Source organism: Ammospiza nelsoni, chromosome 16, assembly GCF_027579445.1.
Source record: "Ammospiza nelsoni isolate bAmmNel1 chromosome 16, bAmmNel1.pri, whole genome shotgun sequence".
NCBI lineage: Eukaryota > Metazoa > Chordata > Aves > Passeriformes > Passerellidae > Ammospiza > Ammospiza nelsoni.
The window spans coordinates 5,542,887-5,565,695 of NC_080648.1; the positions used below are offsets into that span (position 1 = coordinate 5,542,887).

At 47.6% G+C, this 22,809-nt stretch overlaps 1 protein-coding gene across 1 annotated transcript in view; it reads right to left on the bottom strand.

Annotated features, from left to right (window-relative positions):
* WWC1 (WW and C2 domain containing 1) overlaps positions 1-22,315 on the bottom strand; it is a 66,972-nt gene extending 44,657 nt beyond the window's left edge. The window contains exon 1 of the mRNA XM_059483755.1: positions 22,155-22,315. Within this exon, the coding sequence (XP_059339738.1) occupies positions 22,155-22,273 (119 nt within the window). The 5' untranslated portion in view covers positions 22,274-22,315. The remainder of the gene's footprint in view (positions 1-22,154) is intronic.
* Positions 22,316-22,809: the final 494 nt, after the last annotated feature.

Consider the following 22,809-nt stretch of genomic DNA (forward strand, 5'->3'; position numbering starts at 1 on the left):
TGCTTTCCTGAACCAATTAAGCAGAAAAGATATAAAAGTGTAAGGTACAACTTGATGAGAACAGTACAACACCACTGAATTAAAAGCATGCAGGAGTTGGAATTTAACCATGCAAGTAATTCAAACATCTTTAATTTTAAATAGCTGACACTGGTTTTTAAGTTTGCTTTCGGTTCTTCTAGGATGAAAAGCAGCCTTGCCCCAAGCACAGCCTGAGCAGATTAAAACTAAGTCAGCTTTCTCTTCACTTGGAAGCTCAACTGTTCTTGAATAAGGGGACTGGTCGCTCAATTTATGGGGTAAATTGCCTCCCAAGCATCCAGAGTAGTCAGACTAGTTCTCTGACATATTTGGGAGATTATGAACTGGAAGGCTCTGTCTCTGCTCCTACAGCCTGCATTCCTGCTTCCCTGAAAGGCTGCCTAGTGTGGGTGGCAGCAGTTTATATTGGCAAGATGCCTCGAGATAAGGAGGTGTATAGGACAAACTCCCCCCACAGTACAGCTCCTAGAGCAGGGAACCAATAGCTACTGTCAGAAAAAGATAAATATTTGAGATCTCAGCAAGGAGGCAAGTATGGAAGAATTGCCCTACCTCAGCATTCAGGAACACGTGCAGTGCAGGGAGCACTGGGCTGACCATCCAGGAAGGAATGATGGGCAAGAGATTTGGGACAACTGGGCTTCAGACACTGAATTTACACTTCATGTACAGTGATTACAAACCTGAATTCTTTCAGAAGAAAAGCATGGTCCTGTACTTCTCCCCAGCATCTGTGAACAGCAAATGCCTCCTGCAACAGCTGCCTCTTGTCAGCTCCTGTGCCCTTTACTCACATGACATTTGAAGTGGGAAGATAGACAACCCCAGGGTGGCCTCACTGGACTCACCTCATCTCCCCAGTGTAGAAAACAAGCATTGCTAGTATGAAACCCTATTTAGGAAGGACAAGGGAAGCACAGGGGTTTGTTTCACATGCACAGAGTTGGCAGGCTGCTCCCTGGTTCACCTCCTGCTAGCACTGGGCTAATTGCTCATCCATACAGCAGCTTTGCTAGGGCTGCCTGCTTGCTACTTTCATTTTAAATGTTCTGACTGAGCTATAGAGCTATCTGATGGCCCCAATGTACAACAGCAACATTGGCAGGCTCTCTGGTCTGCACCCCTTGCAGAACACAGTCCAGGCAAGCAGCAGGGCCTCACCAGAGCATCTTCTGCTCCTTGCCCTGAGTCAATTCACCTGCAGGCATTGAGCTCTTCTGCAGTGTCTGAAAACCTCACTGCATGGCTCTGATCTGACACCAGCCAGATAGAGCAGAACCCTGCTACACAGAGGAAACTACCAAGGCCCCAAGGGGCCTCAGAGCACCCACAGGGCTCTCTCAATGCCACTGTAAACTCAGCAGTACCAGGTATGGACAGGAGTATTTCAGTACCAGGTATGGACAGGAGTATTTCAGTACCAGGAATGGACAGGAGTATTTCAGTACCAGGTATGGGCAGGAGTATTTCAGTACCAGGTACAGACAGGAGTATTTCAGTACCAGGTATGGACAGGAGTATTTCAGTACCAGGAATGGACAGGAGTATTTCAGTACCAGGTACAGACAGGAGTATTTCAGTACCAGGTATGGACAGGAGTATTTCAGTACCAGGAATGGACAGGAGTATTTCAGTACCAGAAATGGAAAGGAGTATTTCAGTACCAGGTACAGACAGGAGTATTTCAGTACCGGGTACAGACAGGAGTATTTCAGTACCAGGTACGGACAGGAGTATTTCAGTACCAGAAATGGAAAGGAGTATTTCAGTACCAGGTATGGGCAGGAGTATTTCAGTACCAGGTACAGGCAGGAGTATTTCAGTACCAGAAATGGAAAGGAGTATTTCAGTACCAGGTATGGGCAGGAGTATTTCAGTACCAGGAATGGACAGGAGTATTTCTGGCTGCCTGCAAGGATCAGAGCCGATGCCTGGTTGAGATGGTGTCAGAGCAGTGGAGAACACAGGAGAAGAAAAATCCTTCTGCTTGCAAAGCAGCTGTGAATTCCAGATACAGAACACTCACCCGAGCATAAGCACAGCCCTGCAGACTGCAGTCCCTGCCATTCCTTCAAGAGTGGCAAACCAAAACTATTTCAGCAGACTCAGCCTTGTGAGTTAGCACTGAGGACAGCCTGTGGAATTGAAAGCATGGCAACTCACTTCTCATACAAAGCACAGGTTGCACAGCCCTCAGCTCATGAATGTAGCACTTGGAATTCACAATATGAGCTTTACAATCTACTGCTGTTGCTTTAAGTGTTGAGGCAATGTGTTCTCAGATCCTGAAAAGCCATACTGTATAAAAATGAACAGGAATGTCAGAGTAAGAATGAATTTCCAGAACAACCTTCTGAGAGTAAAGCTTTAGGAGATGTAGAGTTAGAAGGTAAGAATATAAAATTAATAGGTTTAGTATCTTTTTCATCCAAAGTAACAAAGCCTTGATTTACCATGTAGTTAAGCCACAAAAAAAATCATGCCAAACTGTGTTTATAGGCAGAACTGTACAAAGCACTAAACATAGCTCAGTACTTCACACATTGCAAGGGAGTCGATACAAATCAACAACTATTGAAGGCTGCTCACGTATCTGAGGACAGCAAAAGTGAGATTTGCATCACCAAGTGAGTTTGATTGATTTACTCTCACAAACATTGCTTATTTTTAATGATCCACTATGAATATATTTTGCCAACAGATCAAACTGGTGTTAACATGGAAGTTATAATGCCACTTGCTCTCTTGCATTCCCCTTTCCCACCTATCTTGGGTGGTTTAAAGCCCACTTAACAGTCCTTCTGCCAGCTCAGATATGGCACAAGCTAGCTGAGGATTTGGTTTTTCAGTTATTCCTCAGTTCAAAACAGACAGCATTTCTTTCCACTAGGCAGATACTCAGCATACATATCACTTTATCACTGCTGCTCACACCTCATGCTCCAGGTATGTGCCAGAGACACACCTTACATAGTCTCATTATTAATATTTAGCTACTCTTTTACTTTAGTTTATGACCAAGAGCACGGGAACCTCCTTCCTTCCAAAGGAACAATCTTCCTCTTTCCAATACACCCTGGTGAAGGTGGTTAAACCCACAGATTGTTTGTGTCTTTTTGCTGTCTCTGTACTCCCACTTTTCCCATACCTATGCAGTAGGGATGTACCTCAGACAAGCTCCTGGCTTGTATGACAGCAGAGACCCAATGTCACTACCGCCACCCTGGCTGCTCCACACTGCAAAATGAAGAGATGAATCCCAACTAACAGGGTGCATTTCATCCCAGCTTTACCAGCCAGATAACCCCAAAGAAAAAGGCCAGAGATGCCAGATTTGTTTTAAGTATCGTGGGAAACAAAAGCTGAAGGCATGGCACAAAGCTCAGAGCAATGAAGGAGCTGGGCAGCAAGGCCACAAGCTTTGACAGAAAAAGTGTGCTCACACCACCCTGTGCTTTGTTCAGAAGCAGGCTCTGGACATGCAGCACATCCTCTGCAATGCCACTGGATACAGCACAGCCTGTACCAACCCTGACAACTCTGCCACTCAACACAACCAAGTGCTGATTCCACAGGAGCACCAGAGCTGATGGCATGGCTACTCATGTCACTCCTCAGCAAGTTAATTCAGCTATGCAACAGGGAAACAAGTCCTCATGTGCTACAGCAACGGGACTTTCCCCATCAGCAGGGGCAAGTTCCACCTCCCTTGGGTGAGTTCCAGCCTCCCTTGGGCTGAGGCCACCCCATTCCATAGGACCTAAAAACAAATGTCCCAAGGTCATTAGTACACATCCAAATTCCCAGATCCTCTAAAACTGAAAAAAGCTGAACTTGTTGAGTAAGATAACATTTTATGCAAATGCTCTAAGCTAAAGCATTTAGAAAGGAATTATCGAAGACAACAGTAAATGCCTGAATTCCTCCAACAAAAACCCCACAAGGTTATGTTCCTATAGCTATGGAGAAAGACAGGTTTTATTCTATCCCTGTCAAGAGGAAAAAAAAAACACCACAAACCAATGAATTTTAAGTATCTGCTTCCAAGCTGCAGTGCAGCCTCAGCAACAGAAGTGCTATACTCAAGCTGTAACAATGCTTAGATTTCTTCAGGAATGCAGCATTTTTCATTTCACAGCACATATTCATAGAAGCAAGTGTTGATTACTTTTTTACACAGCAAGGGTTGCTTTATCTGTACAGTGTCACTTTCCTGGGACGTGCTTCGGGATTAGAAGCATCCAAAAAGCATCTTAGAAAAGGATCAATTTCTAGGAGATGCAGTTATTTAACCTGAATTAGCCTGCGACAGTACAAGGGCATGTGTTAGTGCAGGGGAGAGAAGGAGAATCGTGTTGGATGCACATCAGCAACTGAGCCAGGCTAAGGGTTTGTTGCTCCTGTAAAAAGCATCACTATGCAGCTTTTCCATGCTCCTCTTCCCAGACCAGCAGCTCTCCAAGTCCTCGCAGGAACTGTTTGTGCTCAGGAACAGAGCAGAGCAGCCCCAAGACCCTTCTGACCAGGGCATCCCCAGCTGGGTTAGGGGCACCCAGCAGCCTACAGTGTGCCAGGGACAGAGGAGTGTCAGGAACAGAAGCACACAAACGTGGGGGTTTTATGGGGAGAACCACAACCCCCCTTGCTGGTTGGGATGAGCTGTCTGGCTGCTCACACAATTTCTGAGCACCAAACTCACAGGTGAGCTTCACCTGCCACGGAATTATAATTAAACCTGCTCCTCTCAAGTGGCCCATCTTCTCCAGCTGCCACAGCTCGCCTTGCTACTGCCTTCAGGCTCATTATTACTTATAAATGCATGGAAACAGTCAATGCAGAAGCGATCCCCTCGATTCACACAGGCTGAGCCCCGGGGGTACAGCCGAGCTGTGGGAAGGCATCTCCCGGCACCGAGGCCGCAGTGCTCGCTGCCAGCCCGGCCGGGCGCTGTGCGCGGGGAATTCGCTCCCTCACTGCACCTTTTCATCTCGATAAGGATTTTCAAGGTCATGCTCGCTCCCCTGCTGCCAGCTCAAATGAAATCCCAAGCACGCAGCCCTGGGTCCCGGTGCTGCTCCCGGACACCGGCACAACCTGTCGCGTTCCTCCGGGCAGCCCAGCACTGCCCAGCCGGCACCGCCGTGCTCTGGGCCCAGCAACGCCTGTGCGCCTGTGCTGCCAGGGCCGGGAGAGCTCTGCAGCGAGCCTCGCCACCTGAGCGAGCAACACTCCTCTATTAAACACTGCAAATAAAGTCGGTCTCCAGCCTGGGCCGATCCTCATCCACCCGACTGGCTCCGCGGTAGCGCAGGCCGCGCACACAGAGGCGTTCGGCCGCACCATCTGCCGAGCCTGCCTTCAAGGGCACTGCCTGGGGACCGCCTTGGGGACAGCCCTGTCCCCAGAGCAGCCAGCAAACCAGCCCAGAAGCAGCAAACAAGGGGAAAAGAACTGCTGGCAGCTCAGGGACAGGCAGAGGTGGTGGCACCGGGCCTGGGAAGCCTTTCTGTGGGCACAGGGCACGCAGCCCCTCTATTGTGCCCAGCAGCCATCGCTGCATGGATACAAGCAGCTTAAGGACCTGCATACACTCCCTGCACCACACAGCGTTTTTAGGGGGCTACTGGAGAGTCATACATGCTGCCAGCTTACAAAGCCAGCTAATTATACAATCTGTTAAGCATGTATGAGCACACAACAGTGCTTTGAGTCATTAGAGGACGGGATTTATACTTCACTGCACGCATCTTGCTCTTTGTGAGTGCGTGCCTGGATACAGCCAAAACGAACACAAGTATCTGGAATGTCTGCAGCTCGCAGGCCAGCGCATCTGAATACAAAGCTGAGCCCTGCGAGGCTCAGGCTCAGGCTGGCTGCTGTGACCCTCGGTTGCACATATCCCTTCCCCAAAGAGGGCTAAAATCCTCATTCTCTCTTTTATCACTCTGAGCACCTGGCAGCAGGCTGCAGCACAATGTTGGAGCTATATCCTGAAGCTGTTAGGAGGGGTGTTGGGGAGGACACGGCAGCAGTGCGGGTGATGGGGTGTGAGGACAAAGAGCTCGAAATCGAGCCCAGAGCGGGGCTGTCCCGGGCTCATCCCGGCAGAAGGGGATCGCGGTTCCTATGGCAGCAGCCGCTCCTCCAGGGCCCAGCCCACGCCAGATGGAGAGCCCTGTGCTAGGTGTTTGCCAGACAGAGCATGCTGCAGCACGCCAGGGATGTCTGCTCCCTTCAGCCATCACCAGTTCATTCACTGGTACCTAGTTTTGCTCCACAAGACTCTCCTCAGAGCACCCCAGCAGCCCCAGGTCTGCAGCTCAGACCAGGGCTCCCCACCATGCTGCACATGGCCAAACCAGGGGCTTTTAAAAACTGAGAGCAACAGCTATGTTTTTCATAGATTATTTTATTTTTCTGGCAATTCTTGAATTTCTTCTGCTGAGGATTTCAATTCAGGTTCCCAAATATCTAAATATCTGACATGACATGCTGTAACCACTCCAGCTGGCTTCATGCATATGGCACAGCTACATCCTATGGACAGCCCTATCCTCAGCAATCACATACCTACAGCTTATGCTATACTTTCAAAAGGATGTAGTTGGCACTGGATTTTCCATTTTTAATTGCCTATTATTTAGTGTGAACTCCAAAATAGGATTTTAAGCATTTGGTGCAGAACGCACAGAATATTATTTTGGAGTTTTGCAACAAGTCAAGCCAAACCACCTCCGTTTTCACATGTTTTTCTTCCCTGCAAGTTGAGGAAAGCAGCAGAAGGCATAAATCTGTAAGAGTTTCAGCTTTGTCTTGGAAAATAAAAGTTGGTCAAAATAAGTTGTTAAAATCTAGTAGAGGCCACACAAACCTGGCACAGTAGAAAATCACTTTTTTTTGTATTGTGCCATATCAAGCCCCAGCTCCTGCTGATCTGTAACAAGGTATTTTCTTTCTCTCAGTTTTCAGGGGATGTAGTCAGGAAAGGAAGATGGTGAGCTACACCTATGCTCTCCTCACAAAAATAAGCCCTCTTTGTAAAGTAGCCTAGCAAACAAGCTGCAGGATCTGCAGGTGCTTTAAGGCACAAGACATTTCACTCCTGAGATTTTCTTGTGAGGCCTGGAATACCCCAGGTCACTACTACCTTCCCCTGAATTTAGAAAGCAAGGTTCTGAAAAACAAGCTGCCTCAAAGCCAATCTTCTCTATGGATAATCCAAATTTTTTATAGATGACACTTAGAAAGACATTCCTGTACAGCTTACCTCAGTTGTGCTTTCTCTTCTTCCATCCCAATAAAAAAAAAGGAAAAAGCTGGGTTTGGTTTTTTTCCCAGACAGTGTAGAGTAGTATTTCTAGCCAAGATCCCTCAGTAACACTTTTTCTCCATCGCTATCAGGTTTTGCAGCCTTTATATATGCCAAGGGATAAGAAGCAGCTGAATGAGTCAGTCTCCCTCAGTCTAAACCAGTATTTGTTGCAAGACACTTGAGGTAAAACTAAAGCAGCTGGGGAGGTGAAAGTGTTATCTGAACACCCACTCCTCTGTGGGCACAGAAAAGGAGGAATTCAGGAGCACAGCCTGCACACACCATGTGTGCTGCTCTCCAGGCAAGCCACACCAGACACTCTGCAAATCATCAGTTGCTCGATCTGGCCTCAGCTGAAGCTTGTTTATAACTCACTGAAGCTGCTCCAATACAACCATCACTGTTGCTCAAGGCAATTACCTAAAATATCTCAGCTATTCATTTTCATCCTTACGTCAAAGCTGTGTTTAATGGATCTGACACTGTGCCTTACAGTGCTGTACACCTGCTATTAAGCAAGCCATCCTGAGAGCTCACAGGTTTGAAATTTGCTGTTTAACTCACCACTACTTCACCAGCAGCACTTGAATGAAATGCAGCTCCCATGCCAGTATTTTTTTCAGCATTTTCACTGTTACCCTTTTTATTAATTTCTACCCAAATGCTGATCTACAGCACCAATGCAGAATTCACAACATGCATATTAACTTACTCCCACCAGCTCAGCTAAATAAATCATTATCCACAGCTCAGCTCACCTGCAAAGATCAAGATGAAATTCTCTGATGGACAAAGTACTCCTGCTGCCCTTGTCTAGTAACTTTAATCTGATCTACAGACTGATCCAGAGAGCCAACTTGCTATCAAGTTCCAAAATCAGTGATGAATCTGCAGAACTAATAAAAACACAGAGCTTTGGGCAGAGGTGTTTGAACACTCTGAATAATGTCCTTTGTTCAATGTCCTTCTAATAACTGCCAAATCAATGGCATAAACAGATGCTTCTACTGCTCCAAAGCAGTGAAGACAAAGGGTGGTGATACTGCAGAAACTGCAGTGATCAGGATGAATGAAAATATGACACTGAAATTCCAGCAGCACTTCAGAGAAAATACTGAGTGTTTTTCTAGACTCCCAAACAACCACATGGTGAGCAAGGCCAACAAGCAGGTGAAATGGTGCCTGCAGTTGTGCATGCAGAAGGCAGAGGGAGGACATGCAGGAAGCAGCACATACCTTTTCAGGTGTCACCTTGTCGCAGCAGATGGAATTACAGCCCGCAGCGCTGAGGAAGCATCAATCTGATATTTAACCTGTCTGCTTTGAAAGACAAACTGCAAGTGACACAGCTGCCTGGCTGAACCCACACTCACCACCCGTGGTGCCAGGCAAGCACAACTGCACTGACAGCAGCTCAGGAGTGAGCTGTGACTTCCAGGGGAACCATGCTTGGCAGGAAGGTCACTCCCACCTCGACTTGTCACTGCTGCCAGACCGTCCTTGGGCTGCTCCAGCTCACTGCAGCAGCTGAAACTGTGCCCAAAAAGAGACGGAGCAGTTTTCTGCAGGCCAGCAAAATCAGTGAGGAGTCAGATGGGCACCTGGGCTGAAGGAATGGCCACCTCCCACAGCAGGATGGCTCAGTGGGAGCCAGTGGCTCCTCAGCCTGCTCCAGCCCTGCCACTGGGGCTTCTGCTCAGGCCCACAGCCAGAAACAGCCCCTAGGGCAAAGATTTTTACTGCTTCCACCAGCAAAATTGCAAGTAGTTACAATACTGTAAGAAATGGTTCACTGCAACCTTCTGAGGTCAATCCAGAGGGAAAATCAAATTCACCTCCCATCCAGCCTCTACCTGTATAGCATTATTTTAAAACATGGGATTTGTTAATAACTTTACCTCTTCTAGCTTTCCTCGTCAACATATAATAAAAAATACTGGCATAATACCATACATCTCATACTTCTCATACATCTGGTCACAGTAATTAGAAACACCACACCTCACACACCAGCTATTCCCCTGTGTGCATCTGAACTGCCTGATGGGTGAAGTGCCCACCCTATAAAGCCAAGAAGTCACCAACTCAGGACTCAGCTTAGGGAGAGCTGGGTTTGTTTAGCTCAATTTTGTGCCTCTTACAGAACTACACCAATTCATATTCTTCAAGGACTCAGTGCTGTATCCTCACACCCGTGTGTGACCAGCCACTAGCTTAGACACACTGCAGCTCTGACACAGCAGATGATACAAATTCTCAGTGCCCATTGTAAAAGCAGCAGCTTTTCACAGTTACCTGGAAACAATATTTCAAATCAGCTGAAGCACAGCTTTGTACAGCAGAGCCCCCAGGCACGGGAGGGACTCTGCCTATGCCACATGCCCCCTGATCACAGCACAAGACAGCAGCAGGGGATCCAGGGCTCTTCTCTGATGCCCAAGGAGCAGAACCTACCTGTGACTGAATGAGAAAAACAAGTAAACAGGACTAAAAGGGCAATTTGCTACACCTGTGCCAGCCAGAAAAATGCATTTATAGTCCTTAGCGAGTTGAGTGCACTGCTCTGTCTTCTTGTTCAGCTCAATCAAAGCATCCCACAGGTGAGCTGTTACAGAACAGGAGCAGGAAAACTAAATCAGACAACACAACTTTCAAAGAGGAACTAACCTCAGTGGTGAAGAAAGAACACGAGAACTCTGCTGGCTTCTCCCATCCAGCATCGATGTACTTTATATTTTGCCAACACAAAACTAAGCACAAAGGATAAAGAGTTCAGAAAGCTACAAAAAGGAGCTCCAAAATGAGCCATCAGGAACACCAGGAGAGCACAGTAAGAAACAGTTTGTGGTGGTCCAGATACAAGAATAAACCACAGCCTTCCCAAAGGGTATGCAGGGAATTTACCTAGATGGAACTGACCAGGTCCAGTTTTAGGAAGTGAGAAGAGCTCTGGTTCATTAGTGATTGCCCACAGCAATACATAAACACCCACACCAACAGCAGCCCAGTGCCACAGGGCCACCACTGTGCTGCACAGCAGAGCAGCTGGTGCTGCGCAGGGGACACTGTGTGGTGGCTGCCACTCCCAGCTGTGACAGGATCCCGAGGAAGGTGAGGGCAGGCACAGAATCGCACCACAAGTCCCAACCCCACCTTATCTCAGATGTTGGAGGCACAGGCTGAGCTGTTTCTCAGCAGGATGCCTGGCACTTGCTGTCCCATTTCCCAGTATCATGCAGTGTGAGGACTGACGGGCAGGATAAACCAGTTGCATCACCACACCCTGCCCAGGAACGCAGCACTGTCACTGAGCACTCACCAGCTCCATGAAACACCAGCTGCAGGAAACAGTTACTCCACAGCAGCATTATTCCCTGCTCATGATGTTAGAAAGGATGCACCTCACCTACAGCACTTAAAGACTTTTGAAAACCTAAAGCATTGGCAACAGTGCATTCATATCCATCTCCTAGTGAAGAACTGAGGCTACATTCTTTAAAGGCAATTCACTTCCACTTGCACAAAGCTACTTTAAGACAGCTGCCCTTCAACCTGTTACTAGTTCGACTCTGTTCTTACCTGTGGGATATGAAAGTTTAGATAAAGGTATTTGACATTAAAATCAGTTGAGAAAAACATCCTAACAAGTTCCTAAGCCTATTTGCTTTTCTTAGCATGACAGGCTTTACAATACTCCTTGCAATTCTCTGCTTCATGCTTTGTTCAAAACTTCCTGATTATACTAATAAAATAATGCCCAAAGCACACCAAAAATCTTTTAATAGAGTCAAAATTAAAGTATCAGATCTATTACACCACCCAGCCTTTCCCCTCCACTGGAGCAGCATTAGAGCCTTTGGACGTCTCATTTCAACAAGAAGGTTATTTAGTTCTTGAGTTTGGAGTAAAGTATTTAATCACCAAAGGATTTGCAAATTACACATGAATATGCATGTAGCACTTCTCACCATGACATAAATCCTATTGTATATTTATGAATGGATTGCTTTGCCTCCAGCTTCTACATGTATATAAACACAGGTTTTAATCTTCAATTCCTTCCTCCCTCCCTCCTTTTTAAGAAGTTGCTTAAACAAATTTGCATTTTTGGAATCTATTACCTACAGTGTATTTCTTGCCTTTTTTTTTTTAACTCTACAAACCTTTTTCTCCCATCAGGCAAAGTGCTTACTTTTGAAAGGCTTTAAAGACCCTGCAAACATGGCCATAAGGGAAATAAGCAGCAGTGTTATATGGCTTGGGAGAGAAAAAGTTGAAGCAACAATCACTGGAAAAAGGAGTGCAGAGAGCTGGGAGCACAGAAGTATAAAATGACAGGTCAACAGCTTGCCTTTGACTGCAAAGCCACTAGCTAGGGGGGAGTAAACCCTCCATAAATATTGAGAATGCAACATAAATAATAAAATTATTGTTGTGAAGCTCCTAATTCATACTGACATAGCCTCGTTATTCCCTACACCTCTGAACAGGATCTAGGCTGGCCACGAAGCAGCTGGACCAAAGCAGCATTCAAAAAAGACAGTGTTCAAAAAAGACAGCCAAGAGGCAGTACTGTCATTCAGAGTTGCTGCCACACAACTGCCCAACTACTCCAGACAAGCAATTCAAACAATAAAGCCTTTAAAGGGAGTTGTTAAAATTATCAAACTTTGGTTATTTCACTGCAATTCTGCTCAGTAAACCTGACTGCAAAGGAACACTTGCCAACGTGCCACACTCCATCAGAAGCGAGTGCCACAGCAGATTTCCAAGCAGGTTTACAGGTGTGAATACCCCTTGGGCTGTTCTCATTCTTGCTACCACACACAGCAAAACCCCAACACTAGGGGCTAACTGCACCTTCTCCCAAGGACCTGGTGCCACCTGGCTCTGGTCAGAAAGCCAGAGCAGCCTCCAGGCCCACCTTGCTTGCAGGGGCTGTGGCAGCAGCCACAGAGACACCATGGGACAGGTCTGACACAAGAACAAATCCTCCCAGGCCTAAACCTGGCTGTGAGCTGCAGCATGCTCTGCTGCACTCAGGCGTCCTCCACCCATCCAGAGATCTTTACCTGACAGGAAGAACCACCACAGCACCTGAGGCAAACCCCAGTGACTGCACTGGAAGGGACCCCAGCCCAGCCAAGCTACTGAAGATGCAGCACAACTTGTGAGAGGTACCACCCAAGGCTGCAGGAGGCTGCACCTGGGAAACAGAGAGAAAACAAACCAGGAAACACTCTGGGCTATTAGCTACACACTACTGGACAAATAGAGAATAAAGATGAGAAAATTCAACACAGAACATTTGCTTTAGGGATAAGAGTGGCATTTACAAAAGATGTGTGAAAACAAGCCTGAGTGGAAGACTATGTGTGACCAGTTCAGTTGCAAATCTTTGCAAACTAAGATTTTTATCCATGTAACCCTTTTGCAAATGACCACGCCAGGCTCCTGCCATGCACCTCTCCCCTTCCATCCATACAATCTTCTGAAAAGAAATCTTAAAAAGGAAGTGAGGAGTACTGCCCAAGGAATACAAGAGAAGCAAATGAGATGTGCTTTAAGAAAGTATTCACATACAGGTTATGCTTTCATTAGCATCAGGGAGATGATGGCAGATACATTCCAAACAGAATCATCAGTAAACCAGTTGTATGAGAAACTCACCATGGCTGCCACACAGCAGTCACTGACTAATTAACAAATAGATGACAATAGATATACCTTTACTCAGAATTATCACAGAATCACAGAATTTTCAAGACTGGAAGAGACCTATAAGATCATCTAGTCCAGCCGATGTTCTAACTGTTCAGCTAGATCATGGCAGCAAGTGCCACATCCAGTCTTTTTTTAAATTCTTCAAGGGATGATGCCTCTACCACCTCACTGGGTAAATGATTCCAGTTTCTGACCACTCTTTCTGTGAAGTATTTCCTTCTTACTTCTAACTTACATCTAGCTTGACGCAGCTTGAGACTGTGTCCTCTTGTTCTATCCGTTGTCGCCCGGAGAAAGAGGCCGACCCCCAGCTCACTACAGCCATAGACCAACTCAGCTGAGTTTTCACATCCAAAAGCAAAACATGGAAAAGTTAAGAAGTCGAAGACATCTTTAGTGCCACAGAAAACCATGGGACATGGCAGAAGCCATGACATTTCCCTTCTCTCCACATACAGATCAAAATAAGTCTGATCTCTTTGCCAGACAAATCTGTCCATGTTTAGAACATTGGAAAACTTTTTGAGAACTGCTAAACAGCCTAAAGCCTTCTATGTATGTGTCCATACAGGAATTCAACAGTCCCATCAAGGCAATAACTTGTGCTAACTCTGATGATTAAACCTTGTGGTGTGACATAAGAAAAGACAAATATCAAACCTGGCTTACTGCCTTGCTGGCTGACAAGCTGTTTAGGTTAGCTGGATGTGGAGATGACTTCAAGGAATTTCAGCAAAATCTCAACAAGTGGGTCAACTGACAGCTGAAGTGGAGAGAGACCAGATGTTGAGAAATGTTGAATAATACACTGAATGGGAGAGTTTAACCTCCTCATTCTCTTCAGAGTTAACACACCACTAATCAAACACACCTGAGCATCACCACATCCATATCCTAACAAAAAAGCCTGTACAAAGTAATTATTTAATTTCAAGGTGAACTCCATGCCAAAAACTCTACAATACCAAATGTTATTCATGCTAAGAATATTTATTTTTAAAAATTCCATATGAAAAGATCACCTGGAATTAGACACAGTACAGGTCATCAGAATTTACATCAGTCTTACTATTTAAAAAAAAAAATATCCAGCACCACCCAAGACAGGCCATCAGCCTGAGATACCTCCCAGGAAACAAGCTGGATAATTCAAAGAGCTGCATCACACATGACAGCCAAATGCTTTCCATTACCATCCCCACCCAAATCCCCTTTGAGATAATTTGCATAAGCAGCTCAAATATATACTCAGTGTTTCAAACAGTCCAACAATGGTGCCAGTGTCCAGGATGAGGATGTCAGGAGATGACACCCAGGGGCTGTGGTGTGACAGGTTTCTGCTGCCAAGCCATGGTGCCAACCTGCCTGAGCCCCTGGAGGATGTCCCATGGGATTCAGGCACCTGATGGCCAAGGGGACAGCCTGTGCAGTGTGCCACCAGCATGTCTTCAGGTGCTGCTTCTAGAGGCTCAGCTGGCTCATGGCATCCAAAGCTGTGCTTAGCACAAGCAATATTAACCACTAAATAATCCACAGTACGGTTTCACACTGCACTTCTGGGGTTACCTACATCTTCCTGTGCTGCCTGAAGGGTCCAGAAGGTTATTTTAGCCACTGCTGCTCCTCTGCAGGCCAATCTTCCCTGTGGGGCAGGGCTGTGAAGGATGAAATAGCAGAGAGCCCTGTGCTTGGCAGGGGACTGCCCTTGCTCTCAGTACAAGGCTATTAGGCAGTTGAAAGTCACATATGAGAAATCTGCAAGCTGCTGCAGGGTCATTTAAGCAATAGCTTCACTTACACTTTGGTTCAAAGTAGCTGTGTGACCACCTTGCATCTCAACTCTGCACAGAGCAGATATGAATGGCTGCCTCTTGAAAGCAATCCTGTTTATTGCGTGCTTTAAATCAATAAAGCTTCCCTCCACAGAGTACATTCTTCTAAAATAGTAATTAGGCATTTGAGGAGAACCAAACAGTTTCACTAAACAATACCATTAGTCTTGAAACGTCAGTTTGACATCTCAGCCAGAAAGCACTTTGTCAGAACTAATTAATCCCTACAGCACCTCCATGAGATTGAGAAAGCAATTCATCTGTTTTTTAAATGTGTTGGGTGCTTATGCTGCAGAACATGGTGGCTGGGGTGGAAGCCGGAGGTATCAGCACAAACTGAGAACAAACCAAGCCAGGAGAACCCTTCCAAGAGCATAAAAAAACAGAGAACACTGACAGCTGTAGGATTTGGCTTCTTTGCATCTTCCTGTTACACACCAAACCTCCTGTGACTATCTGGAGAGTCTTCCAGATGCCACTTCACTGAATGAGTGGCAGTGAAAAGCAGTTATTTTTCTGCAGGGAGCAGTTTGCCCACTGTTTGTTCAGCCAATTATCTATGCATGTAGCTTTAAAGGGAGGAGGGAACAGTAACCTTAGGCCCTGTGAACAAGAACTGAGCTTAAAATGCTCAAATAAAGCCAAGTCCTCATTACCACAAGCAAAGCACGTAACCTTACTAAACAGGTCTCACAAATGGCAAGCAGCCAGAACGAAAAGTATTTCTCTCCAAGGAAGTGGTCAATCTGCATAGCTCTCCTACAGGTGCATGCAGTAGCACCAGTCTACACACCTCCAGCTGACTCTGCCAAGCTGCTGCCACCCCTCTTTATTGATTAATTATTCCAGCTAACACTCTTGCCCTGCTGGTGCAGCACTCAAGGCCACCAGGTTCAGCCAGCCCTGGCACAGGGAGACCAGCAAGGCTTTCCCAAGCCAGCTGTATGGTCTCTCCCTGTCTCTGAGAAAGGCTTGAAGGTGTCTCCCAGGACACCAGTGAGAGCCAAGGCCAGCCCAGGACGTGTCCCTGCTGTCACAGGGGAGCTCAGCAGTGTCCCTGCAGCAGGAACGCTGCTGGGAATGCTGAGCACAGAGCAAGGACAGCCTTGGCAGCCTGCAGCCACCTCCAGGAGCACACAGCAGCAGTTATTTCCTAATAGACTCCTCCAGCAACTGAGATTAGAGCCAGTCCCAAAAGCTGGAGTGGTGGGTCAGTGACAGGACCCCCCTGAGCCACCTAGCAAACATCACTTCTTTACATACAAGTGATTTCATTAAACTCCTTTGGACAAATCTTCCAATAAATTTTCTGGCACAGTCTAGAGAAATCTAAATCAAATTCAGACATGGAAAATTTTGCTGCAAACTCGTCTTCCCCTAACTGTGCTAGCTATGAAGCTGCCCTGTGAAGAACATCTTTAGGAGATGCTCTGCCATGGCTGGTTTCAGATGGGCTCTGACAAGTAAATACATTCTTCCTGTAAAACTCAATCAGAAATCATGGGGCAGAGCTAAGCACCTGGGAACACCTGCTCAGCTGGGCTGGCAGAGAGCCTGGCCAGGTCAGGTGCCTGGGGACAGTTTCACAAGTGCACCCTCAGCAGCATTCCTGGGTTGCCACCAGAGCCAGCCCCACTCCCACTCCTCCCAGCTCTGCACAAGCACACACAGCCTGGATCCACTGTTTCTGGAAATGAACCCAGACAGCAAAATTACATTTTTCAGCCAGACCACCTTCCAGACCTCACTCCCTGCACTCATACAGAATTTCACCCTGGCAGAAATGGCAGTTTAAGCTGCCCTAAAAAACAACAGCAGCAAGCAGCTGCCCCAGATGCCCAACACTGCAGCCACCTCTCCTGTCATTCCCACATCTTCTGGAATTAACTAGCCAATTTCCTGCCATTCCACTGGATGGAGATCAAGATAGCTATGCTGATATGAAAATATATGACCTACATAGGGATGGAATTGTTGATTCTGTTGCCAAACAAGTTTCCAGTCAGTCTAACTTCACACGCTGTCAGTTTTTGAGGCAAAATTAAAGGAGTGAACTTGTGAGCAAGATGACCTTGCCAGAGCAGAAGATGAAGCTCAACCTACGTATTTCTAAACAATGTGATGTATGGAGATTTTTTCAAAAGCATTTCTGATCCTTTAAGACTCAGAATTCCCCAAGATTCATTAAAAAACTGCTGAGCTGAACAAAGCCTCACATTTCTTTTTTTTTCATGTTCCATAGGGAAGCAAGATAAAATAATGCTTTTTGTAATTCTAAAGTCACTGCCAACATCCTCTGTCTCCACACACGTGTGCATACCACACCTTTAGCAGTGATGCCCTTGTTAAAAGCATCACACCTGTTGTTTTCAGTTCCCTCCCCACTGTGAGGTGAGCTGACACAACTCAGGATGCACACTGGCTCTGAAGGCAGCCCCTGCAGTCTCCAAAACACCCAGGTTTGTCTGGGTAGTCCAGGGGAAAAAAAAAATATCAACCCAAAATAATAAAGTCTGATTTTCTATAACTGAAGCAGTGTGATGGATTTCAGCTCCAACCCACTTTTCCAATCTACAGGTGCATTCTGAACTAACTCATCTTGGAAGAAACTTGATATTAATAAATTAAAATTATTTCCAGTGTCACCATAATCTTACTTGCTATCCTTGTTTCCTTATGTATTAGCACCTACTTAAACCAATCATTATGGCAAAAAGTGAGAACAGCACAAATTTCTAAAAGGTGGCATTTGGATGACTTTGAAGACTGAATATCTGTCACTCCCTTCTGCATTTTCCTTCATGGAAAATGGTCATCAGCAGTTTCTATGGGCACACACTAAGCTCCTGTTCCTTACAAAGCTGTCAGCCTTTTTGGGGAATGCAAACAGGAGAAAGCAGCAGATTCACATACATATGACAGGGTGCTTAGCTAGCTATCAGCACACAAAGGCAACAAGAGGCATCAAACTAGCAGCCTTCAGCTGCATGACCTATGCCACTGGCACTGATCAAAGAGCATTTCTCTCCCCTGGTTTTGCTATTTTGGACAATTTTTCTCTCATCTCCTTATTTTTACTGATTTTCATCTACAGAAGAGCACAACGCCTTTTGTTCCTGCTGCCTTTTACTGCCCTTCCTTCTTCCAGCCCTCTTATTTTGAAGGATTCTCACACTTAAGTTAGCTATAGCAGCTTTATTCCAGTCATTAAAGTTATTCCACATTTAAGCAAGTAATTCAAGGAGGAGACAGTTACATAGGAATTTTCAGCACAATGCTCACATTTCTAAATCTTTAATAAAGGCAGTTTGCAGACCAAGTGTGCAGAGGAGACTGGGGATGAAAAGCTTAAAGATCAGAATAATGCAGAGGAGACAATACTCTGCAGCACTTCTCATAAAGCCTAGAAGGGCATGGCTAGATGATGGTGCTCTCCATATTATATGCCTGGCTTTTCTCCACTGAAATCCTCAGGCTCAGCAAAGCTGAATTTTCCTGGGTAAATAGGCAACCCTAATATTGAAAATAGTCAAGATCTTAGACATGACACCACATGCACTGGCCCTCAACCTTGGTAAATCTCTTCACCAAAACTCTGATTTGGAGGTTCATACTAGAATAACCTGCATGTGGAGTAGGAAGGGAATTCAGGTAGCAAATGCAGAATCTGGGCTTTTACTTAATGAACATCTCCCAACCTTTTACAGCAACAAAAGCCTTCAAAAAATGAAGGGCCATCAACTAAGGCACTGCTGCCTCCCAAAATATCTGATGCTGTTTAGTTATTTCACCAAATTTAAGCTACAATTGCTCCTATTTCAATAGCTTTTATTCTCAGCAGGACTCCAGTGATAGAAGTGAAATGAGAAGTTCAGTCAGCTCCATCTAAAATAACCCAGAAAAACCTGCTTACACCACCAGGTCAGTAGGAGAGTACAACAAGTATTCAAGAGTGAGATGGATTATCAGGCATAGCCAAATTTTCAATGCATCCTGCAGCTTCTGTGTTGAAAGGCAAGGAGAAGTTGAAAAATTTATCCTCTTACAAGACAGCCTGAAGGAGGGTGTAAGAGCCCAAGGACAGCACAGCACTGGAACAGAGATTCCCATCTCTAATCCTCACTTCTGGTGAAAGCTGAAATGTCACTCAGGGCACTCTGTGGTTCAAGTGCTGCTCATGCTGATGCCTAAGAACAGGCAGCAGCTGGTGCTGAAGTTTTGAGACACCACTGGCATTTTCTGTTTGGCCACCAGCACAGCAGCTCCCAGGGCAGATGCACTCTGGGTTAAAGCAACTGAGACAGCTCTCTGGCATGCTTTACCAACTGGTAGGTACTGGTGCAGACTGAAAGGTCATGCTTAGGTTTAAAACCAGGAATGACAAATTTTCTCCTTCAGCTCAATAAGGTTTCAACTCCTGTCACACTGTATTCAATTCCAACAGATCTACCAAAAAAAAAAGCAGCTATGTGAGCTTCCTCTTACAAAAGGGAAAACACAGCAGGGTTTTGGTTTTCCCCCCACCTGTTCAGAAGAACTGCCTTAGAGCTCTTTAACCTGAAATTCCTGTAATGCAAAGTACCTTGATTCCTGTCTGTTACATCACACCACAGGGACAGCAACAGTTAAATCACAAAATTCTTCAGATTATTTAATCTTAGATGATTTCCCAAAATGTTCCAGCATCCACAGGTTTCTCAGGACTGCCCTGAGTCTTAAAAGGTACAAGTGCTCTGACATGCAGCTGAGCATCACTGGGGTCACCTCTACAGGACTCTGAGGTGCCACCAGGTGCCAGGGATTTCCTCCTGGCAAAGTCCAACAGCCCATCAGCAGAACTGGGGCCATGGGCTAAACAAGAACTGGAAAAGCACCAGCCCAGCTTCTGATTTCACAGCCCAGGCCCAGCTGAGGTCCCACCTTTCACCCCCTGCTCCCCATCCCTGCTGCAGACCCCGTGTGCCCACAGCCAGCTCTGCTTCCCTGGCAGCCTGCTAAACCAACCTCAGCAGGACTGCAAACCTGCTGGCACTAAACAGTGGGACTGTCCATGCCCTGCAGCTAGATGGTATCCCTGCTCATGTTTATTTCCACTAAATTAAGCCAGAATGAAAGATTTAGGGAAGGTTTAAAAACCTGTGTTCTATCTTTCGCTACCAGTTGCTACTCGCTGATCAGGATTACAAAGGTCCCCACTGACACTGGGTTCAGAGTGAGCCCTGACACACACTTCTTCCTCCACATTCCTCAAACTTGCATTTCCACAGCCATGTTACCCCCTATCTGTTGCTTTTTGCTGGGTTACAGACACAATGTGTGAGCAGAGCACTGTAGCAAATTCACAAACACACATCTCAGCTGCAGCAATTTTAAATATGGCTTGTAAAAGGCTAACCTTTCAATCATTTAAACTTTATTTTAAAGTGATGAAGTTCAATGCTCAGTGTGTAAATCCAAGTTCACTCCCCTGCAGGGAACAGGCATCTTATGACCTGAGCTGATGAGAAATCCCCCATCAACTGGGTTCTCAAATCACAGGCAGTGGTAATTACTTGGCAGAGAAACTTCTTTCCTGTGTGGCAGAGGAAAATTTCAGCTCATACAAGCTCAGGGTCCACCAGATGATGGGTAAATGTTGTGCCACATAGTTCTTCTACTGTGGACCAGCAGACTGTTCAAAACCTTGTGGATTTTCAGGGGCAGTTTCCTTGGTAGCACCACTGGATGATGACTCAGACACAAAGCTCGTCAGGGCCACGTGTATTCAGGTGTATTTCTATGTGCACAACAAGTGTCATGTGATAAGAGTTATCAGAATGTTTTTGATTATTCTCCTCCATCAGTGGTGAGCAGGTAATGATTCTGCGACAGCTCAGTACACATGGCTAAATAAGGCACCCATTTAGTCATTTCTGTCATTCTTGAATCACCAGCCAAGGACACACAGGAATTTTTATAAGCCTGCATTAGGCCTATTAGATTTCTCACTCATCTTCATTCTCTGAGCAGAATAAGGATGCCAGGAAAGCATTTCTCATTTAAGCTTCCATCGACTTTTATGAAGGTTAAAGAAACACCTTGGAACAACTCTGTTACTGGCCCCTCTCCACCACATTCCTAAAACTGAACCCCAAGAGGAGTTCCAAGGCCCTGGCTGGCAGCAGGTTACATTTGTGTACAGTACACACAAGGATTATTCCTGGAATGCAGAACACTCCTTGAAATCTTGTAAAACTGGACAATCATTCACTTCCACGCGTAAGAAAAAACCCATCTAAGTAAACGGAGCGAAGGCAAAGTCCTGACATCCCACCAAGAATGGAAGGCCCTTGAACTGATGGCTGAAGCAAGGGGAAGAAAGGAACACGGATTCAGAAATTGCCCTTTCTGCCCCACAAGGAAAACGCTCACTGTCAGACGGGGAAGTGTGTGAAAGTGATCAACAACAAACCGCATACTTCAGATTGCTGGAATTTCCAACTAGGAAATTCACTAGGATGGATTTTTGAGTTCCTGTTTCTGGGAACTTCAGCTAACAAGGCATTAAACGAGAAAGTTAAAAACTTCTAATTTCAGTGGTGATCCAGTAGTTGAGCTTGCTGCACGTCCAAGCTCCTGTGCTCTGGCTCACCGTGACTGCCTCAAGCATGGAACCACAACAAGCTAGGACAGAGTGTTGCTTGGAAATGACCCCGCTATTGAGCAGCACCCTGATTTCTGTTTATCGTACTTTTCTAAGTGAGCGCTGCAGGAAAAGAACAACTCAGAGCAAGCAGGAGCGGGGGGACACCGCAGGGAAGAAGGCGGCAAAGAGGGGGCGAACAGAGACACACCCAGAAGTCCGTAACCTCTGCGATGGCCAAGCTCGGTAAGGCCACGTAGCTGCCCGCAGAGGTGGGCCACGATGCAGGACAGGGCCCGCCACAGCCCTGCGAGCCCAGCCTGTCCCTCCGCACCGCTCCGAGCCACCGCGGCTCCCGCAGCCCGCCAGGGCCGCATGGCCGCGCCGAGCGCAGCGTGCGCTGCGGCTCCGCAGCACGGCCGGGGCCGGCCAAGGGGAGCCCCGAACACAGCAACACAACTCGCTGAGCCCCTCCATCCCTCCGCTCCCAGGCGCCACTGCCGGCCAGGCCCGCAGGTAACGCCGCCGCCGTCCCGCCCTGCCCGAGCGGAGCCAGGGCACGGCAGCAGGGACCGGCCGGGCTCGGCGCGCACACCGCGGCTCCCCGCCCGCCGCCGCCCACCTGTCGCGGGGGTCGACCCAGCTGGTGGTGCGGCTGCCGTGGTCGATGTAATACACCTTCCCGTCGTAGTCCCGCGCCTCCTCCCAGCCCTCGGGCAGCGGCAGCTCCTTCCGCGGCATGGTCCGCACCGCCGCCCCATGCACCGCCGCGCTGCGCTCCGGGGGCCGCGCCGGGGCTCCCCTCCCGCGGGCGGCGCGCAGCGGTGCGGGGGCCGCGCCGGCCCAGCCGCGCAGGGAGGCGCCGCCGCCGGGCAGCCTCACATGCCGGCCCCGCGGCGGGGGCGGGCCGGGGCGGTGCGGGAGGGCGGCGGCGGCGGCGAGCCCGCGGTCAGCGCTGGGCGCGGAGCCCCGGCCGCTCCACCCGCTCACGCCTCCATTTCCTGCTCCGCCGGCGGCCGCCCCGAGAGTCCCGCGGCGGCACCGCCCCCGCCCCGGCACCGCCCCCGGGCACGCCCACCGCGTGTCACCACCCACGGCCACGCCCCTGGGGACACCCACGGCCACGCCCCCCGGGGACACCCACGGACACGCCCCCCGGGGACACCCACGGCCGCTCTCCGGCCCCGGGCCCCGGGGACTGCGCGCCCCCGAGCGCCCCGTGGCGGCGGGGCCGGGCACAGGGCTGTGGGCCCGGGACAGTGCCAGCCTTGGGGCTC